The following is an 18,215-nucleotide window of genomic DNA, read 5'->3' on the forward strand; positions in this document are numbered from 1 at the left end:
ATCACAGATCCTATGATCACTATGATGAGGAGCAAAACATACTAAGTGCTCCAGTAGAGCTGCAGAACGGCTAAAGAATGTGTCATTAAAGGTAAATAAACTGGGTTTAATCTTAGGCCAACGAAAAGTTTCCAGTTCACTCTTCCAACAGCTTCTCTTTGGAGGGAAGCCAGAGTCCTGGAGTCGTGACGCGTATGAAATATTGATTAAGCAGCCGTGAGATTGGAGTATTCCCTTCATTACAACTTGGATAACTCTCACAACATAACAGGCCAAACTAGTCACATAACATCCATTATCTAATTTACTTTTATCTCTATGTTTTATTAACTCTGGGCCAAAAGGTCAGCACAAGGTTTTACACAGAGCATACGGATGGGATTGATTGGTTTATCACATTCTAAACCAGTCAGAATTGAGAATTTCTAGGGTTTATTAAAATGTATTATTATAAGTTATTGCGGTATAGAGCTGAATGACGACACACAAAGTAGATTTATCATTTATATTTCAGTAGCTGACAATCAGAATTTACTGCTCACAGATATGTGCCTCAGCTCAGCAGGAGAATTAGTATCTGTATTAATATAAAAGAAGCACAAGAGCCATTAGAGTGCTAGAATGGCCTGGGCTGGTATGTGGACTACTATTAACTTATTAGTGAGCAAACAAGGTGAATAGCTTTTAGGAGGAACATGCTGAGCTCACATTATAACATACAGGAGATGTATTTCCAACTAACAACTGTGTAGTTTCACTGAATTGAAATTATTATTATTATTATTATTGTTATTATTATTAGTAGTAGTAGTAGTAGAAGTAGTACAGATGTTTTTCCAACTTACATCTGTCTAGTTTCACTGAAGTGACTTAATTAATTTATTATTATCATTAGTAGTAGTAGTAGAAGTCACAGTAGGAGATGTGGTAGCTTAATGGTTAAGGTGTTGGGCTGCTGATTGGAAGGTTGTGAGTTTGAGGCCACCATGCATTCTTCTTTGACTTTGCTGGGCCCTGAGCAAGGCCCTTAATCCAATTGCTCAGTTGTACAAAATGAGATAAAATGTAAGTCGCTCTGGATAATGGAGTCTGCCAGAAGCTGTAAATGTAATAGTATAAATTTTTAAATTTAGGTTTTTGTATATTTCAGTTTCAGTTCTGTAGCCAAGTATTTTATTTCAATACATCATTACTGTAAAACTAAATATAATAAAACAATTAAAATCCAGACTAATATTCAGTGACAGCTTTGCTTTTTTCAGCTCAAGTAAGAGAAAACCTATGTAGTTACAAGAATGAGGAATGCTATGAGAGTGAGAACGTCTGGACAGCATCTGGAAACTGAAAGGGGTTAAATTGACTGAAGACATTTTTGTTGGAAGAAATCTCCTTCTCATACTACTCAACGAATATTCATATTTTCCTCTTTTGATTGTATAATTCATTTTATATTTGGGTAATTAATCATTTTGTAACCTATGGGCAGTAACATTATTATTCATGAATAAAAAAAGCCTCTTTTTCCACACTTACATCAGAAGCCAGGAAAAGTTGTGCTGGCTACATAAAAGACAGCAACTTCCCAAAGACGTGTCAGTGCTTTGGCATGTGAAAGTTACACTTGGCACTAAATTAAAAATGGTAGCCTTAGATTTTTACCCTGAGAACATGTGTGAACCAGTTAAACATTTGAGCATGTTGTCCAAGCGTAATTTTTCTTGGGTTAGATACAGGTATACATACGTTTGGAATACAGAAATACTTTTGTAGCTCAATTTCAGGTATGTGTGATGTTTCAGAGAAGCACAGATCGCAGTAAAAGTATGCACATTGTACTTCGAGAAAGCTGACTAGAAAGGCAGCAGGTAAAAGGGCAGATCTGGAGCTGACATATATATGTCGGTGAAAGCATCTCCATACTATGCTAATCCTGCAGTGGCATATAATTCAACCCCTTTGAAAAGCTGCTTTTAAAGTCCAGAAAACACACACACACACACACATTCTTTTTAAGTGTGCTTTCAATTACAGCAGGCACTGAGAGGCAGCTTCTATCTGTCTCTGTCTAACTCTTACTTCCTCTCTCTCTCTTTTCATCAACATCACATTGTTCCACTTTGATTGAATTTCATTTAAAATGAATAAAAGATGCTCTCCTCAGTATGGGCTTTATATTAAGTACACCGTAAAGTTGATCTTCCATTTTCTAATTTTGAAATAATATTCTGAATGTCTGAAGAGAAAACAACGCACAAGTGAAAACAACACATTTTAATCCACATTGTGCACCTTTTTCCAATACTAATCACTTCAGTTCTTGGCCAGAATGCAGGCACAGATGGTAATAAATCTTACACATAATGTGCATCTAAATCCACAGAGACCCCCAAAAAAAACTATACACAAAGCAATCCTCAAGTTCCACAGATGCCCAATTCACAGCATATCAAGATGATGGTATGCCTCATAACACAAACCCAGAAAATAATCATAATATTCTTAACAAAGCATGGATCTGTAACCCTTTACCAGTTTCACAGCTGTCTGTAATGATGACTTCACCATTTAAAATAAATTTCTCATCAAAGGTCCATGTGTGCATTTCGATTTTTATTACATGGGAAGATTATTAAAATGTGGATAAAAAGACATGGACTGAGAGAGAGAGAGAGAGAGAGAGAGAGAGGGAGAGAGATCCTTCATTTTTATAGTGGCTAATAAAGGCCACATAATAATTACCAAGTGAACCTCTGGACATTTGTTATTAAAAATAAGGACGCTGTAATTATTTTTAGTGGCTCTCCACACAAGTTTAAAAAGCCTTCCATTTTAACATGAGGAATGTACAGAGCAGAAACGAAGAAATGTGTGGGGGGAGGAAGGGAATAAACTAACATGAGTTTATATCTCAAGTGAAAAAAGATATTACACTAAGCATAAAAGACTGAAGGCAGTTTCACAGCAGTGCATGAAAACATTTTTTCATCATTTTGTTTGGCTGTTTTTTATGACACATTTAGGTCTGTGGTTTTAAATCAACTCTTCAGTACTTGGGAATTGATGAGATGAATGAGGTGCATTAGAGAAGGAAACACATGGAACTAATGTAGGGCAACAGGCTGCCAGGACTAGAAGTAAAAATCTGTGGACTGATTTAGATTTAGGCAAAAAAATATGTACTGCAATACAGTTTACTGTATTGTAGCATAGCAAATATTTTTAAAAGGTTGATGTTAAGCATGACTCTCAAAAGGACACCTACATCATCATGTTACTGATTTCCCCTCTGTAATGAAGGCCAATTCCAGCATTATGGATGAGACATTTGAGCGTATATTGACTTCTCAGCATCAGTGAGATAGCGTGCATATGTTGTCATGTGACATTTCAGGCAAAATGCAGATCGATATTCAGAAATAAGCCGGTCATGTGCATATTACTGATGAATGTTAAGGAGGTGACATCATTGGAAAAGAGTGTTTTTGAGAGATTTGTGATAAATATTATGACATTTTAATTTGATTTCATTTCAAAAAACATGTGTCTGGAGTCCAGATGGCTTTGTATGTTACTGTTTTATGAAACTGAATTGTGAATAAAACTAAAATGGGACTAAGTTAAATATGAACCTAAATAAAATGTAAAGATTAAATTAATTTTCTTATACAATCAGGTGCAAATACAAAAAGGTGTGGTGTGGTACATGGAATTGTTTTTAAATATAATTAATGTATTCTTTTATTCATCTTCTATTACTGAACTGTGAATATATTTAATTAACTTTGTCCATAAAAGTCTTGATATTTGTTTTTCCGCCTTAGGAAAGTCTTCAAGTCAGAAGGCTTCTTATTTTTGTCTTATTAACTTAAATAAAGAGAAAAGCAGAGTCTTGTGTGGGAGCAACTATTTGTACACTGTACAACATGCCCCCATTATGTTATCTGAACTTGTGTTTTTCTCTTTCACTCCAACTGTCATGACCAGATTTGGATATTGAACTTTCAGAAAGTTTTCAGAAATTACATTTACAGTAATCCAAAGTCTGGACTACCTGAAGTTTATCTTCAAGTTAAATTTACTCACATTTTTAAGGCAGTAGCTGAGTTTAACCATCTTGAAATATCTTGTAGTTTACCTGCAACAGTGTATTTGATAACATAAACTTATTTTATGTTGAACGTATGAGAGGAATTCATAATTTTCAGACATTCTTATCATTGGGAAATACCACCCACATTCTGTGTGGTAAAGGAATCACATTCCCATCATAGATTAATTTCTAATAACATTTTCAGTCATGCTTTATTCTTCCCTTGAAGTGATGTCTTCAGCCAAAATAACTGGTAACTGGTTGATATCCAGATTAAAGATATTAATATATTCAGTGGAAATTATATAAGTAAATCTTATGTTTTAAATACTGGGGCGGAAAATAGGAAAAATATACTTATTTAATCTTAACATAATTTTTTTACATTTTAAGGAAAATAAAAGAGAGATTTTTTTATATTATCAATATAAGCAACCTTACAAATTTACAAAAGAATTATAGCAGTCTATTTAAATGTGTCAAATACTGTTAAATCGCTCATATACTGTGGCGCTTGCTATTTAAAAGACTGTATCATCTGAACTCCTTCTGCCAGTCAAAGGTTTCAGACATCCATCATGCAATGCAAATCACTTCAATCCATCATGGACATTTAATAGAGGCTATTACACAATGCACAGAAAGCTGACCGGGAAGGTACAAAGGCAGCTGCTATTTTGAAAGTCAATAGGCGCAAACGGTTGGTATGATGAATAAATGTGTAGAGAAAAGGAAACATTAGAAAAAAAATCACTATGAAAAGAGAATATCACCAAAGTGTCTGTCAGAGATATTACACTGAATCGCACCCACATTTTATTTCTTCCCATCTCTCCATCAAATTGACTTCTGACTTATACTTCCTAGTATAGAGAATTATTTGTTAAACAAAATACTTTAAAAATCAACAGCACTTCATCACTTCATTCTTATTATAAAGATGAAAAGCAATCTTTTAGTGACAACGACACATGCAGTGCTAACTTGAATACACAAGCCCGTGTCATGACAGAAGACAGAGACTTATCTAAGACTAGCTCAGAAATCACACTTTTTTGTGCAAGCATGTGAAGTCTGTATATTAGAAGATCATAAATGGAACATCAATTCTATAAAAAGTGTTAAATTGAACGCCTATCAACTGACATTACATTATAGGAAATAAATGGACAAACAAGACTATGAGAAAGTCATGAGTCCATTAAAAATCACACTTTTAGAGATGATTCAACGCTGCACTGTTAGGAAAAACATCCTTACATCAAATGCACACCAAGAGCAGGTACTGGACACGAGTAAGTGCTAAAGTAAACAGGCAAGTTATAAAAAGCAAGCTACAGTAAAAAAAAAAATGATTCAAGGATGTAATTGCGCATGCACACCGAAACATAACAAAACACCCTTTTTGCATTACAGTACTTATCATAGATAAGGGATCTCATTCAGACTCAGTCTTTGCTGGAGCAACAAATTAACTCCTGATTAAAAAATAAAAACAGAAAAAACAAAACAGAAAAATCATGCACTCAGATCTAAGTGCTAATGGAGACGAGTGCTTTTATCAGAATTGTGCAAGTGCGTCATTTGAAAAACTAAATGAGGTTACATAAATGAGGAGAAGAATGAAAAAATAACCTTCACATCACATTATCTAGCAAAGGTCAACTGCGTTTTTATACTTTATTTAAATCAATCCTGTAACTGGAAATGTTACACACACACATGTATGTATATATGTATATGCACTTGAAAAGCAAGAGCAGTGAAGTTAGAAAGTATGAAATGCTAAACTGCTGCTTCATCTAACCTGAAATGCTTGTCACACTTCACAGAAGGCTATTCAAAGCATGAAGAACTACCAACAGCACAGGGCACCTCACAGCATACGACTGTACCGTAGCTCCACCTATTGATACCACATGTTTGGTATTGATGCCACACACATCCAGCTCATTTTACAATTTCACAAAGAAATTCATTGCATTACATCACATTTACATTCTGACCTCCAATATACATAGTTTCAATATTTAGAGCATCCATATTAAATCATTTAAGGAAACTTTAGGAGTACAATTTGTTGAATTTAATTATCATGTCGTTGGCTGTACATCAAATAAGCATGCCTCATATTTTTAATCAAACAAAGATAATTCTATTGTCTTGGTGTTTAGTAAAGCTCATAATGTAAACTTCAACCCCTGCAAGTCCCAGCTTATTGTTCAGTAATTCATCCTACGGCATATTACTCAGTAACTGTATGAATTATTCAGTAACTACAGTGAAACTAATAGGAAGGATATGTAGTTAAGAGAATGAGGAATGTGATTCTGCAGCAGTCTGGCTGATCATTTACAAAAAAGCCACTTAGGTCTTGTGCAAGTATCATTCCTGGTAAATCACCTCGACAAAAAGAATGAAGTTCTCCTGACTTGGTGAAATTAGGTAAGACACAGGAGCAAACTGTACACACACCGATGAATAAAACATGGGTCATTATCTCGATTAGGACTGAAGCACAGCAAGTGAATAACTGTTACCCAAGCAGACTGAGGAATATCACTGCGTATTGTTTTTACAGTATATTTTTTTGTCTTTTTTTTACTCTAGTGCCCTGAATATTTTTTAAGGCTTGTGACAGAGCTGGATGGGTACTTGTGTTTGGTATGCTCTCTATCTTATCTTTACAATGGTGCAGCAGGAGGCTTTGGAAAAAGACAAACCGGTGATTAATGTGTCTAAACCGTATTGTAAAAATGTTTTAAGAGTATGACAAGCATCTGCCCTGGGGGAAAGACTCCTTATCTTTCTTTCTGTGCATCTCCCTTTCTCTCAGCCCAAGTTTAAATACATTTCCATGTAGATTATTCAGAAAATACCTCTGAAATATCTCCCTAAACTAAAGAATGGGATCACAGTGTACCATTAATGTACTATTATGCGTTTAATCCTTGGAATTCAATATTTGGAGAAAAAAAATATATGTAAACACAATGTTTTAACTAGAGAAAACACATTTCAAAATTTGCCTTTGTGTTTTGGTCAGCCTTGAAGGCATAGTCCATAGTATCTAGTTTTGTAATGGTTAATTTTTTGTTCCTTAGTGCTGACACAATTTCTGTCTGAATCTTTGATTCAGCCTGATCTAGCCTGCAGTACTTGCACTTGAATCTTCCAGCATTAAGGTAGAGATGGCAGAGCGCTAGTCTATAAGGAATGTATAAGTGGCTGCTTCTTTGCACTACATTGGAATGCAGGATATAGAAATACCTTACTGAAGCGCTTTTATGGATGAGTTATAATGTTGATTTTTAAAAAAATTAAAAAATAAATAAATAAATAAATAAATAAATAAAAACCTGGAGGTCATTTGCTTTATGTGATAAAACTGGATGATTCCTTTATATAGCTACTGAATAGGTGCATACAACAAATAAGACCTTTTTTAATGATCACAAATTCATACATTTAATCAGTCATAAGTGTGTCTTGATAGATTTCTATTGGATTAAAACCAACAATATGTATGTCAGGTGGGTAATATTTGAATATGCTACTTAATGCACGGGTTTGGACTTAATCCTGGGGGTAAAATTGTATGTAGTTGCTGATTTTTGTAGCCTACACTCAGCAACTATTGAAGCTCAACCCAAAGATCAACCCACAAATGCAATATGATATTAAAGCATAACTGAATATCCAGCAGCTATCATGAGAAAACCATTAGGTTATAATGTGACCGGGTGATATGAAGTCTTACCGTTGCAGGAGAAAACGTGAAGTCCTCGTTGTGTTCAGTTGTGATGTCCTGACAGTAAACCAGTGAATTCCATCCTAATGCGTGCAGAGAAGTTGTCGAGGACGCACGGTGATGCTCCACTCTCTTACCTTATTTATCTCTTGTATTTATTTCTTTTAAAAATCATATCCACTTCATTTGCAAACAATTAATGCACGGGTGTAAAAAAAAGAGGCTGTGTTTCAGTGATGGATGAGTACTTTTTATGAGCTTTATGATGAAGATTTAAAGGTGGGTACCGTCGTTTCAGCTGAGTTGTCGGTGGTCCAAGCGCGTCTAACTGCCAGCCGTTTCCACGAGCGCTACTCGTTTCTCCCGGACTCACAGCTGATCTACCCGGGTTGCCATGATGACGTGAGTGCCTCCTCCCAATCACGGTTTATAAAAAGCCTGGTTCACCCTTCTGATCTTAAGAATTACGCAATAGTGCTAGCTATCCGAAAGTCACAAATCATAAATAATATCCAAACCGATCCAAATTATATAGTAAGTCAATGGACGCTGGATTGAAAAAAAAAATCATACAGAAGACGCATACTGAACAATCTGGCAACGCAGGTGATCCCAAGACAGCTTCCTTGTCACTTTAAGAAAACGCGCAAAAAGCGCAGAGCCGCCGTGAGCCATGATAAGTGTCAGGGGGCGGTGGGTCTGGCGCATTAACCTGTCAGGGGTCCAAACATTTATGGAGGGGGAAAAAAGGAAAAACGAGCAAATAGAGGTATAAAAAAAACAAACAATCGAGGTAATTAAAACGCCTGAGCGAGAAACAATAACCCATCACAAGTGAGAATAACACAAAAGGACTAAAAGTCGCATTTGCAGTAAGAATAGCAACCAAGATTGCAGAAGACAAATTTAAAAGACAATATACAACTACATTTGAGTGCAATTTATCTACTAAACTAAATTCTACTCAGTCCATTCATCATCGTCCTGGTCAGACCCAGAACCAATGCTGTACTAGGAACATTGGGAAAACCTATGGAGAGAATGGCAGTCCACCCTGCATACCCACATTAATACCACCTGCAGGCATGGAGGAAACCCATGTGACACTGGAGAACATGCACAGAAACTCCATGCAGACAGTAAGCCAAGCTCAGAATGGAAGCAGGGACTCTGGAGCTGTGAAGCAACAATGTTCTCAATGCCAGATATGAAGACAGAGCATGACAGAGAGAGAGTAAAACAGAAAAAAAACTAGCAAAGGTTCTTCTTGACATCTCACAAAGAATGAGATTACTAGTTTTTCTGGACTGACAGAAATGATACTGAACTGGCATTTGGCTTTTGACCATTAATGCAGAGTGTCCAAAAGTTTCATGGCTCATGGCTGCATCAGGAAGCTGTCAACAAGGTTGAGATGGATTTTAACAGGAAACAAGACACACTGTTGCTCAACTGGAGTCAAAGTTATAACAAACTCTGTCAAAGATATAGCAATCATGTATATGATGTTTTGTAAATTTACATTTTGCATTTCCTCTCTTTATGGAAATTTTAACATACATGTTTTCTTGTGATGATGAAGAAGAAAAATCTGTGACAAAATCTACTAGATGTATACAAATAACTATTGTTCCTTGGGTTATACATATATTTTCCCTGAAATAGAGCAAAATGTCCCAAAAATCCTAAAGGGTCCTTGTGTGTAATCAGTTCAATGGGAAACACCATTCTGATAGCTTTCGAGAATTTTCAAGACTGCATTGGATTTTTTTTAAACAAATTCAGTCCCATAATTACAAAGCTGAACGCTTATGCCCTTTCATAGTTCACCAGAAACATGATTAAATGTCACAGACTTTCTGATGTGTCCTTCCATGGTTTCATTTGTAACCTGGAATACAGCATCTAGTGATAATAGACCTTAAAACATAGCATTGCATTATAACGCCTAACATGCTGATTACTACATTTATTACTAGTTTTATCTGCATTTCCATCCGTATCTCTGCTGGGTTTAAAATAAATATATGACTATAATATAAAAATGTACCATTAGCAGGAAATCCCTGTATTTCAAATACTTAATTTTGAGTTTTCATTACACTGAGCATGATGGAAGGAAATGAATGCCAGCATCTGAATGGAGCCTCACAAAGATTATGAAAAAGAAACGTCATATTAGTCTGCTAAGGGAATCTATCTGTGGCATTCATGGGCTTGGGAAAGTCACATGAAAAGCTTTTCTGTTTAAAATCCCACAATCATACTGAAAAAAAAAACATGGCACAAATTAATAAGGTTGAGCGAGATAACAGAAGATAATAGAAATATAAAATGGTCATGGATATCATGGGTTTCCTCCTCTTTAGCTACTGTGGCAATTTATATTTTCAGTTAGTTAGTTAATTAGTAGTTGAGTGGGTAGGTAGTATATAAGTAGTTTGTTAGGAGGTTAGATAGATTTGGTGAAACTATTCTTTGATCCGTCATGATTCTTAACCAGGAAAGGTAGAATCCAGTTATTGGAGCTCCCTGATGTGACAGATAAAGACCACTCTGCCCCACATTTGCCTCTCTGTATTAGTGAATGTTAATTATGTTTACCAGAGTAGTTGCCAAAAAAATGTATCCAAGGAGATATCTGGAAATGTTATTATGATTATGCTTCACCATTTAGGAAGCCAACAGCAGTGTTGCCAGGTGCATAGGTTTGTCTGTGTGATTGGGGTCGAGGGTTTTGCATACATATTAGATGAATTATATCAACGTTTTGTGAGACAAAAAGGTTTTCTTGTCATTTAAACACATATTAAGTATATTACATGTGTTTGGGACTTGCGAAGTGTGAATGAAGAAGTGAATTGCTGCATCATTTGTCGTTTTTAACTATAGTTAATTCATTTAAAAAAAAACAGGAACTAAATTAATACTGTGTTATGTATTATAAGATGTTATTTTGTACATATTACTATAAGCAGAGACATGAATTTGGATTTTAATATAGAAAAGTCATCAGGAATTTCTAACCACTAAGATAGATTTGAAGCTCTTTTGAACTGTAAGCTTAAGAAACATAAGATATCTTTCTGAAAAATATCAATAGGAAATATGTTACATATATCACAAGGTTTTAGTGAGAGGACAAATATTTAGTTGTGTCTATGAGAATCAGGTTACTTCACTGTTCTCACAGCAAATTACAAATTTTAAGTAAAAGTGACATACAGAAAAAACAAACCAACACCAAAAGAAACTTTCATCCACCCGTCATGCATGTGCATCCACGTATGCACACAGATTTGCCGGTAGGTGATAGGTCCCCAAATGCATATTTATGGCCCATTAAAATGACCTGGTTTCAGTACACTCGCACCATCTGTTTGAGGGTGAACTGCAGCATGGTAGCAATGATTTAAACAGAATGCACATATATTATCTTTCTTTATTTCTTCAAAAATAACTCCACACTTGATATGGGTGGCGTTCTATACCTTTATAGTATCTTTGAAATTTTCTCATTTGAACTAATGTGTCATGGTTTGTGTGCATCTGATAAATCCTATAAGCAGAATAATTGGATGTGCTAATCTGTCACACATCCTTAACGTGATGTTTTTCAAAGGGCACACACACCTGAGCTAAAGGTTAGCCGCAGCAGGCAACACAAAGGCAGACTGCCCTTACCACATCTCATAAAATCACCTAGTGTCAAACCGAGTGACTGAACACTGTTAGGTTAATACATCCTCCCTCCAAAGAGAGCACATCAGGCTTTTTTACATAGCCAGCATGTTATCCAGAGTGCGGAGGAAAAGAGGTCACATCCTACCTGTTTCGTAAGCAAACATAGACCTCTATTGAATGATGATAATGCCATTAGTATTGAGTGTCTCCCTCCATTACAAATTTGTCTGACAAACTCTCGGTGACCCTGCGGGAGGTAATCACTGGCTTGTGCTAATATATGACAAAAATAGGATGTGTGGATCTCATAAATATAAACTGAAAAGTAGTGATTGTGTTATGTTTCTACTACACTGTCTGGATGTTTCCTTAAAAAGTAATCCTGTGAATTTAATTGAACATTTGAAGGTAAATACACTACCGGTGATTGAATATAATTCTTTTTCTCTCCAATGTTTCCACTCTTATGTCTTCTAACCAAAGTACTCTATCCTAGTTTGTAGCTCAAATCAATCAGGCTAAGTCAAAAGACCCGTGAATTTTCTATGAAAATAATCTACACATGTGGTTTTATGTCATGTCGTGTTTTGTTGTGTTGTGTTGTCTCGTGTTATGCTTTGCACACTTATGCATGGACATTTAATCTGTATGTGTTTGTGATTTTTGTTTTCTATGATTTACATGATTCATTTATTTTTCCCATGTATGGCCTAAGGTTTAGGTTTTTCACATATGATCACATATTCACATGAAGTCACTTGTGTACTTAATTTCAAATCTCAGCATCCATTTATCACATATTAAGATAATAGAAGCAATAATGTCTAACACAGTCCATCTTCATTTCCCTAACATCTAAATATATGTAGGTTTTGATGTGGCACAATGCCTCATTCAATCCTTGAGCCTCAGAACAAGGTAGAGACAAGCCATGGGTATCTGGTCCACTTCCATTTATAAAATTGTTTTTCTGCTGGCAACAGAATCAGTGATTGTGAATGGAAAAGCAATGATGTTGAAACAGGATTGTAATGATGGTGAATGAGCTGTTGCGCTGACTTAATCACCTGTTGGATATGGAGAAAATTGCTTAGGCTTGTGTTTTTAAGAAGGCAAAATACCGTTTCAAATGTTTTATATACGTCTTTCTTTCTTCTAGCAAAAAGTCATCAGTTTTGACATTCAGTCTGAAGCCAATCGGTTGATTTAAAATGATTCACTTGACTGAAATCAAACCAGCGTCTCTTGGAAGCAGGAAACACTCAAAAAAAAAAAAAAATCCATCTAATTCCATCTCATATAAGGTGCATCACAGATCACAGAAAAAATTCAGCACAAACTCATAGGGTATTGATTATTTATTAGACGCTCATTGCCTTTCTGATGTCTCGAGTCAAAAGTGTCATTGGCAGGAATATGCAGTCAGCAGTGCGTATATCTCAGGGGAAGTGTACTGCCACCTACCAGCAGCCACATATAAAACAGCATTTTTGCTGCAAATTACATTGTGCCAATGTGTTTACCTGCCAAACCATCCGAGAGCTGCCAAATCTCTTTTTAATATAAATCCATTAACCTCTTGGAGACTGAAGAATGCTGCAAACGATTTCAGATAGATGTTTCTTGGTTTGATTCTGTGTATGGATGTTCTGAAATAATAATAATAATAATCATAATTTTAAAATAATCACATAAGGGATTGTAATGAGTTTTTTGTGTGGGAGCTACAAACAGAAGACAAATTTGAAAAGCAAAACATCTCTGTTATGCTGAGGTGGAATTTATATTTGCTAGAACGTTTTGAGTTCAGGGTCCAATCAATAGAATGTTCTTCTGACTGATCAGCTTTATCCGATAATGAAACTTTTCTATCCAGATGGCAGTGCTCTAATCCAGGATGATGATGATTCTCCCATTCATTTTCAAATAGGGACAAACAATGAGTTTCGAATGCAATAGAAGAGTTTGTGCTGCTGTTCAAAGTTCTGATTAACTTTTGATTGATTGGAAATAGATGCCTCTAGGGATTGGATAGGAGATTGGATACCTTCAAATGATATTGATTATATCTAATAGAAGATATTAATTCAATCAACTTGAATGATTTATAATTGCACAATCTGAAGTCAACCAGAAGATGTGTTACGTTTTGTGTCTGGTTTGTCTCATGGTTTCTTCCTTATGCTTTCTCAGGAATCACCTCTGGTTTGCTCAAAATAAATCTACATTGGAATTTTTGATTCACACATTCTTTGTGTCTACTGTTTTCTTTTTAAAAAGGTAATGCAATGAATGCTTTGTTGAGGATGACTTGGAGCACTCCACCAAATCATCAAAACACACTAAGAGTCTTTCGGAAAGATGATGTTCTATCCGCACTGTTAACATATTTTAGATGGAATTTGACTCAAAGCATGAACACAGATCTCCACCTTGTGGCTGTTTAGGCCAGCCAAAATTCAAGGTAATAACTGAGAGCAAAAAGTGGCTCCTACAGTGAAAGTCAGTCCCGTTTTTGTTCTGTCAAACCCTTAAACTCACACAATTGATTTAGGGACCATATATATATAGATATAGATGTATATATAGTTATAGATATAGATATATATACACACACACACACACACATACATTTGCTATAGGTTTCGCTGCAAATTCAAATAATTCTAAAAATTGGCAGTATAATAAGCTTGGATTTAAGGGGTTAAATCCCCAATGCACAATGTTTTTGCCTGACACATGACACTGCTTTTGGTCATTCGAAACTTATTTATTCCATTAATCTCAGCTGCCCTGTGGTCTAAACAGACAAGCACACCAGGAGGTGCTACAGAGACACTTATATAGCTGCAGCCAGTACAAGATTAATGGCTTACTGCAGTCCATTACATGCACTCCTCTAACAACATGATGTTAAATAGCATTTATAGTCTCCAAAGGCCATTTATGACAAGGTCTATTTTCCTTTTACATATTCAAGCTAGAGTCGATTTGGACTCAGTGAACTAAACAGGCAGAATGAAATAGCATTTCTATGTGATAACTGGATTATGTAACCTGAGACCTATCAGGTTCACTCAGCTAGAAATTCAGTCACTATTAGCTGTTTAAGTCTATAAATTACAAAGTCAGCCACTTCCTGTTTCCTAATGCTGTTTAATATGTAACTAGCTACATTACATTCGATAATAAACATCACTCATAACTACAGGTCAGCTAGCAATTGTCTAATTGTCGCAGGCAATCCGAATTTGCCTTTTTATTACCACATAGACTAGCATCTGTCTAGATTTACTACATGTTTTGTATCACTGTAAGTTCAACTGTTAAATGTAAATGTAGAAGCAATGTAATCAGCAAACCATACACAGTAAGTGCCAGACTAGAAGAGCCTATCTTTTTAATAATCCATTATTAAAACTTTCATAATAAGTCAAGTTTACAATTTAAAAATAGATGGGGAATGCCCACTTATGTATATGTGAAACAAGTAATGAAATCTTTATTGTAATCAGAGCTAAATACAGCGTGCAGTACACAGTGATGTGAAATAACGTTTCTCCTAAATCCAGTGTTGCAAGATACATGAATAACATATGCAGTGCTGAAAGGACATAAATAAAATGCAATAAATCACAGATGGAAGAAGTACTGAGAAATTTACTGAGGACTCATGTGAAAGTACAGACTCCAGTCAAGTCAAGTGAAAGAAAATATTTCTACATTTTAATGTACTCAGGTATTGAAAGGTAAAAAAAAAAATGTAACTGACAAACTAATAAAGGTTGAAACAATTAGAGATTCTAAATAATGTCAATACTGGTGTTTAATTTTAATGCTCCTCAAGTACAGAATAAATACCACAAAATAAAACTTAATTGTAGTTACAAAGTACAATTAAGTATTTCCCATTCTTGATTATATGGGTATTCTTACAAGACATTACATAGCAAGTCGTTACCACTAATTTGATTGGATGAGAGGCATTCCAAAAGTGTTTATATTTAATATATCCAAAGTGATATCTTTTATTGTTTGTGTATCTTCACTCACTTGTGTTAGCCAGATCAAATTCTAATTCTAATTCTTACTTCTAATCACTAATTGTTACTGAAACTATTACTACAGTAGAGTTAGCTACATCATCTGCGGACATGGCAAATTATAAATTTCTAATGAATATAATTTCAGACTTAAAATTTCACTAGAAGATAAAAAGGAACAAGGGAAGCCAATTTCACCTTTAACAGGAATGTATACAAATGTTGCTTCTATGGGATTTTGGTAAAAAAAAAATATATCATACATACATACACACACAGGCTTATGACAGAGAAACTGAAAGACTACTGAAAAATGTACAATACAAAATGATTCAAATATTAAACAAAACAAATATGTATATATAAATAATATATATTTATATTATATATATTATAAATATATATTTATATTATATATAAATATAATAGATATATAAATAATGATTTGATTCCCAAAAGTGGCCTGCTTATATATATATATATATAAAATGTAACATGTATGTATGAGTTATCTGCATATATAAAATTACATACTGTAGTCAAATATTACAAAGATCACTTGTAGTACAATGGATTCACATTATTCTGAGCATAAAAAGTTTAAGCATGTGTGCATACACTAGCACATCCAGTTGGAGAAACAAAGCCTGGTACTCATTCTATTCTTTTTCGAAACATTCTTGTAGCTTGCCCGCGTGTTCTCAGTGATCGCTTTGCTGAAAAGAGCCAAGTGAAATATTTAGTTCACTAATGTTGTAATAATTCATACACACACAGTCAATTCATCAGTAACATCTTTCTTAAAATGGAGTACAAAACAATTTCACACTTACGTTTTTCACAAACTGACATGCAGCTTTTCATGGAGAGAAAATTGTTGCTGTTTCCTCCTCTTCCTGTGTACTCAAACTCATTACACGTGTTTGTGGTATAGTTGTAGAAGTATCTTATGAAAGAGGCATTGCCTGTTCCTTTGTCCAAGCCACCATGACAAATCACAGGGCCAGCTGCAAAATCATAAAAACAACAGTAAAAAACCTGCAGCAACAATTATACTTTAATTAATATTAATCAGTATTGTTTTCAGGATAGTGGGCTAAGCTGTAATGCATGAGACTCTGGTCTGTTCAAATGAAACATAAATTGGGTTAACAGCCTCTAGATTTTTGGCAGGCCTAATTTGTGCAGAAGCCATGATTTATGACCAATACTCGCCCTTTATAGCACGTTCATGTACTGCTTTTTGTCCACCAAATTGTTTTTTCTGCCACTGAATGTTCAGCTATTAAGTCTCAGATCTCCAGTGAAATATGGAGAAATTCTACAATGAAACTGATCAAATGTCTTTAAATCATAAACCAGTGTATCCCTCCTAGTGATTTTCTCCATGAATAAAGCCGCTAAACCTGCACCATGTTCTGTAGCACACTTGCAAACTCTAATTAAAGTAAAGAAGAACAAATGAATGCAAATTTAGCAAGTGCCTTACTGGTAACAATTAGAAACGATCCGTTTGCACCAGCCATTGAGACTGTCTTGCCTTAATTGGATGTTAGTTAGACAGTAAAAACTCTAATATAACGTGTACATACACTTTGAGGGCCTGCAGTATTCCATGCATGAAGTGCGATCTTGGAAGTTGTTATTGTTTCCACCGCAGCCTCCATAGGAGAACTCTTCACAACGCATCGTGGTCATGTTGAAAAAATAGCGCTTGGAAATGCCGAAGCATAGACCCCCTTCCTTTGGAAGGCGACAGGCTTGGGGAATTTCTGCAGCAGAAAGAAAATAAAAACAATTACTCCATATATCTGTACTATCATCCAGTTACATTACAGTCGTGTGCAAAAAAATTTGAATTTTGGGAAAAGTTGGAAATCTTGAAATTTACGGTGTGTTGGGTTTTACACTTGTGCATGTTAAGATAAAAACAGCTTTTAAAAAAAACAGCATTTTTCAACAAACCTTACTTTTTCTTGTCACTGAAGTTTGACCATCAACGATTTATAATTTGCATGTAAAACCTTTACGCATAATTTACGGTCAGTTATTGGACCTTAAAGACTACTACACTAAAAGCTAAGTAAAGGTATGACATGTGGACTTTCTTAGGCAATGTATAAAATATATATCCTTGATAGTACCACACCCTAACTATAAGCTATACCTTCTGTTTGCCTTTACAGCTGCCTCTAAGCCACTTCCATGTCCAACTAATGATCCATGTCAAATCTAATGATTTTTTATGTTTTTTTTTACACCTCTTTTGCACATTTTTAACCTGGAAACTCTAGCACTAAAACATGTGGCAACTTTTAAAGTTACAGTATAGTCTATGTAATTGCATGCAGCTAAAATGTTCAAATAAACAAAGGAACTTGGAGATTAAAAGGTCTGCTTAGGTCAGCTAAGATAAAGCATTGAAGTGAGTGCTCGGCTTAACATACTCGGAATAGAGTAGCAGGTTTTATGGCACGCTTCATAAGACTTGAAGTTGTTGGCGTTTCCCCCGCAGCCGCTGTAGCTGAACTGCGTACACTTCTGAGTGAGTGTATCGTAGTGGAAACGGGGCACGTCCTCCAAACACGTTCCTTCGTCCAGTTGGAGAAGGCAAACATCTGCAAAGATCGAGATTAAAACTTTTAAA

General features: G+C 35.2%; 2 protein-coding genes across 3 annotated transcripts in view; both read right to left on the reverse strand.

The window, feature by feature from the left end:
* calcr (calcitonin receptor) overlaps nucleotides 1-8,262 on the reverse strand; it is a 55,278-nt gene extending 47,016 nt beyond the window's left edge. Inside the window, exon 1 of one of the 2 annotated variants that reach the window (XM_058378133.1) lies at nucleotides 7,851-8,262. The gene's annotated coding sequence lies outside the window, so the exon portion shown is untranslated. The remainder of the gene's footprint in view (nucleotides 1-7,850) is intronic. The other variant, XM_058378134.1, reaches the window with a different exon arrangement.
* A 6,903-nt stretch (nucleotides 8,263-15,165) lies between these two features.
* The window catches only part of tfpi2 (tissue factor pathway inhibitor 2), a 3,359-nt gene continuing 309 nt past the window's right edge, over nucleotides 15,166-18,215 (reverse strand). The window contains exons 2-5 of the mRNA XM_058378356.1: nucleotides 18,016-18,186; nucleotides 17,161-17,340; nucleotides 16,402-16,575; nucleotides 15,166-16,284 (exon numbers count right to left, since the gene is read on the reverse strand). Coding sequence (XP_058234339.1) covers nucleotides 16,223-16,284; nucleotides 16,402-16,575; nucleotides 17,161-17,340; nucleotides 18,016-18,186 — 587 coding nt within the window. The 3' untranslated portion in view covers nucleotides 15,166-16,222. The remainder of the gene's footprint in view (nucleotides 16,285-16,401; nucleotides 16,576-17,160; nucleotides 17,341-18,015; nucleotides 18,187-18,215) is intronic.

The sequence above is a fragment of the Hemibagrus wyckioides genome, linkage group LG24 (genome assembly GCF_019097595.1).
Source record: "Hemibagrus wyckioides isolate EC202008001 linkage group LG24, SWU_Hwy_1.0, whole genome shotgun sequence".
NCBI lineage: Eukaryota > Metazoa > Chordata > Actinopteri > Siluriformes > Bagridae > Hemibagrus > Hemibagrus wyckioides.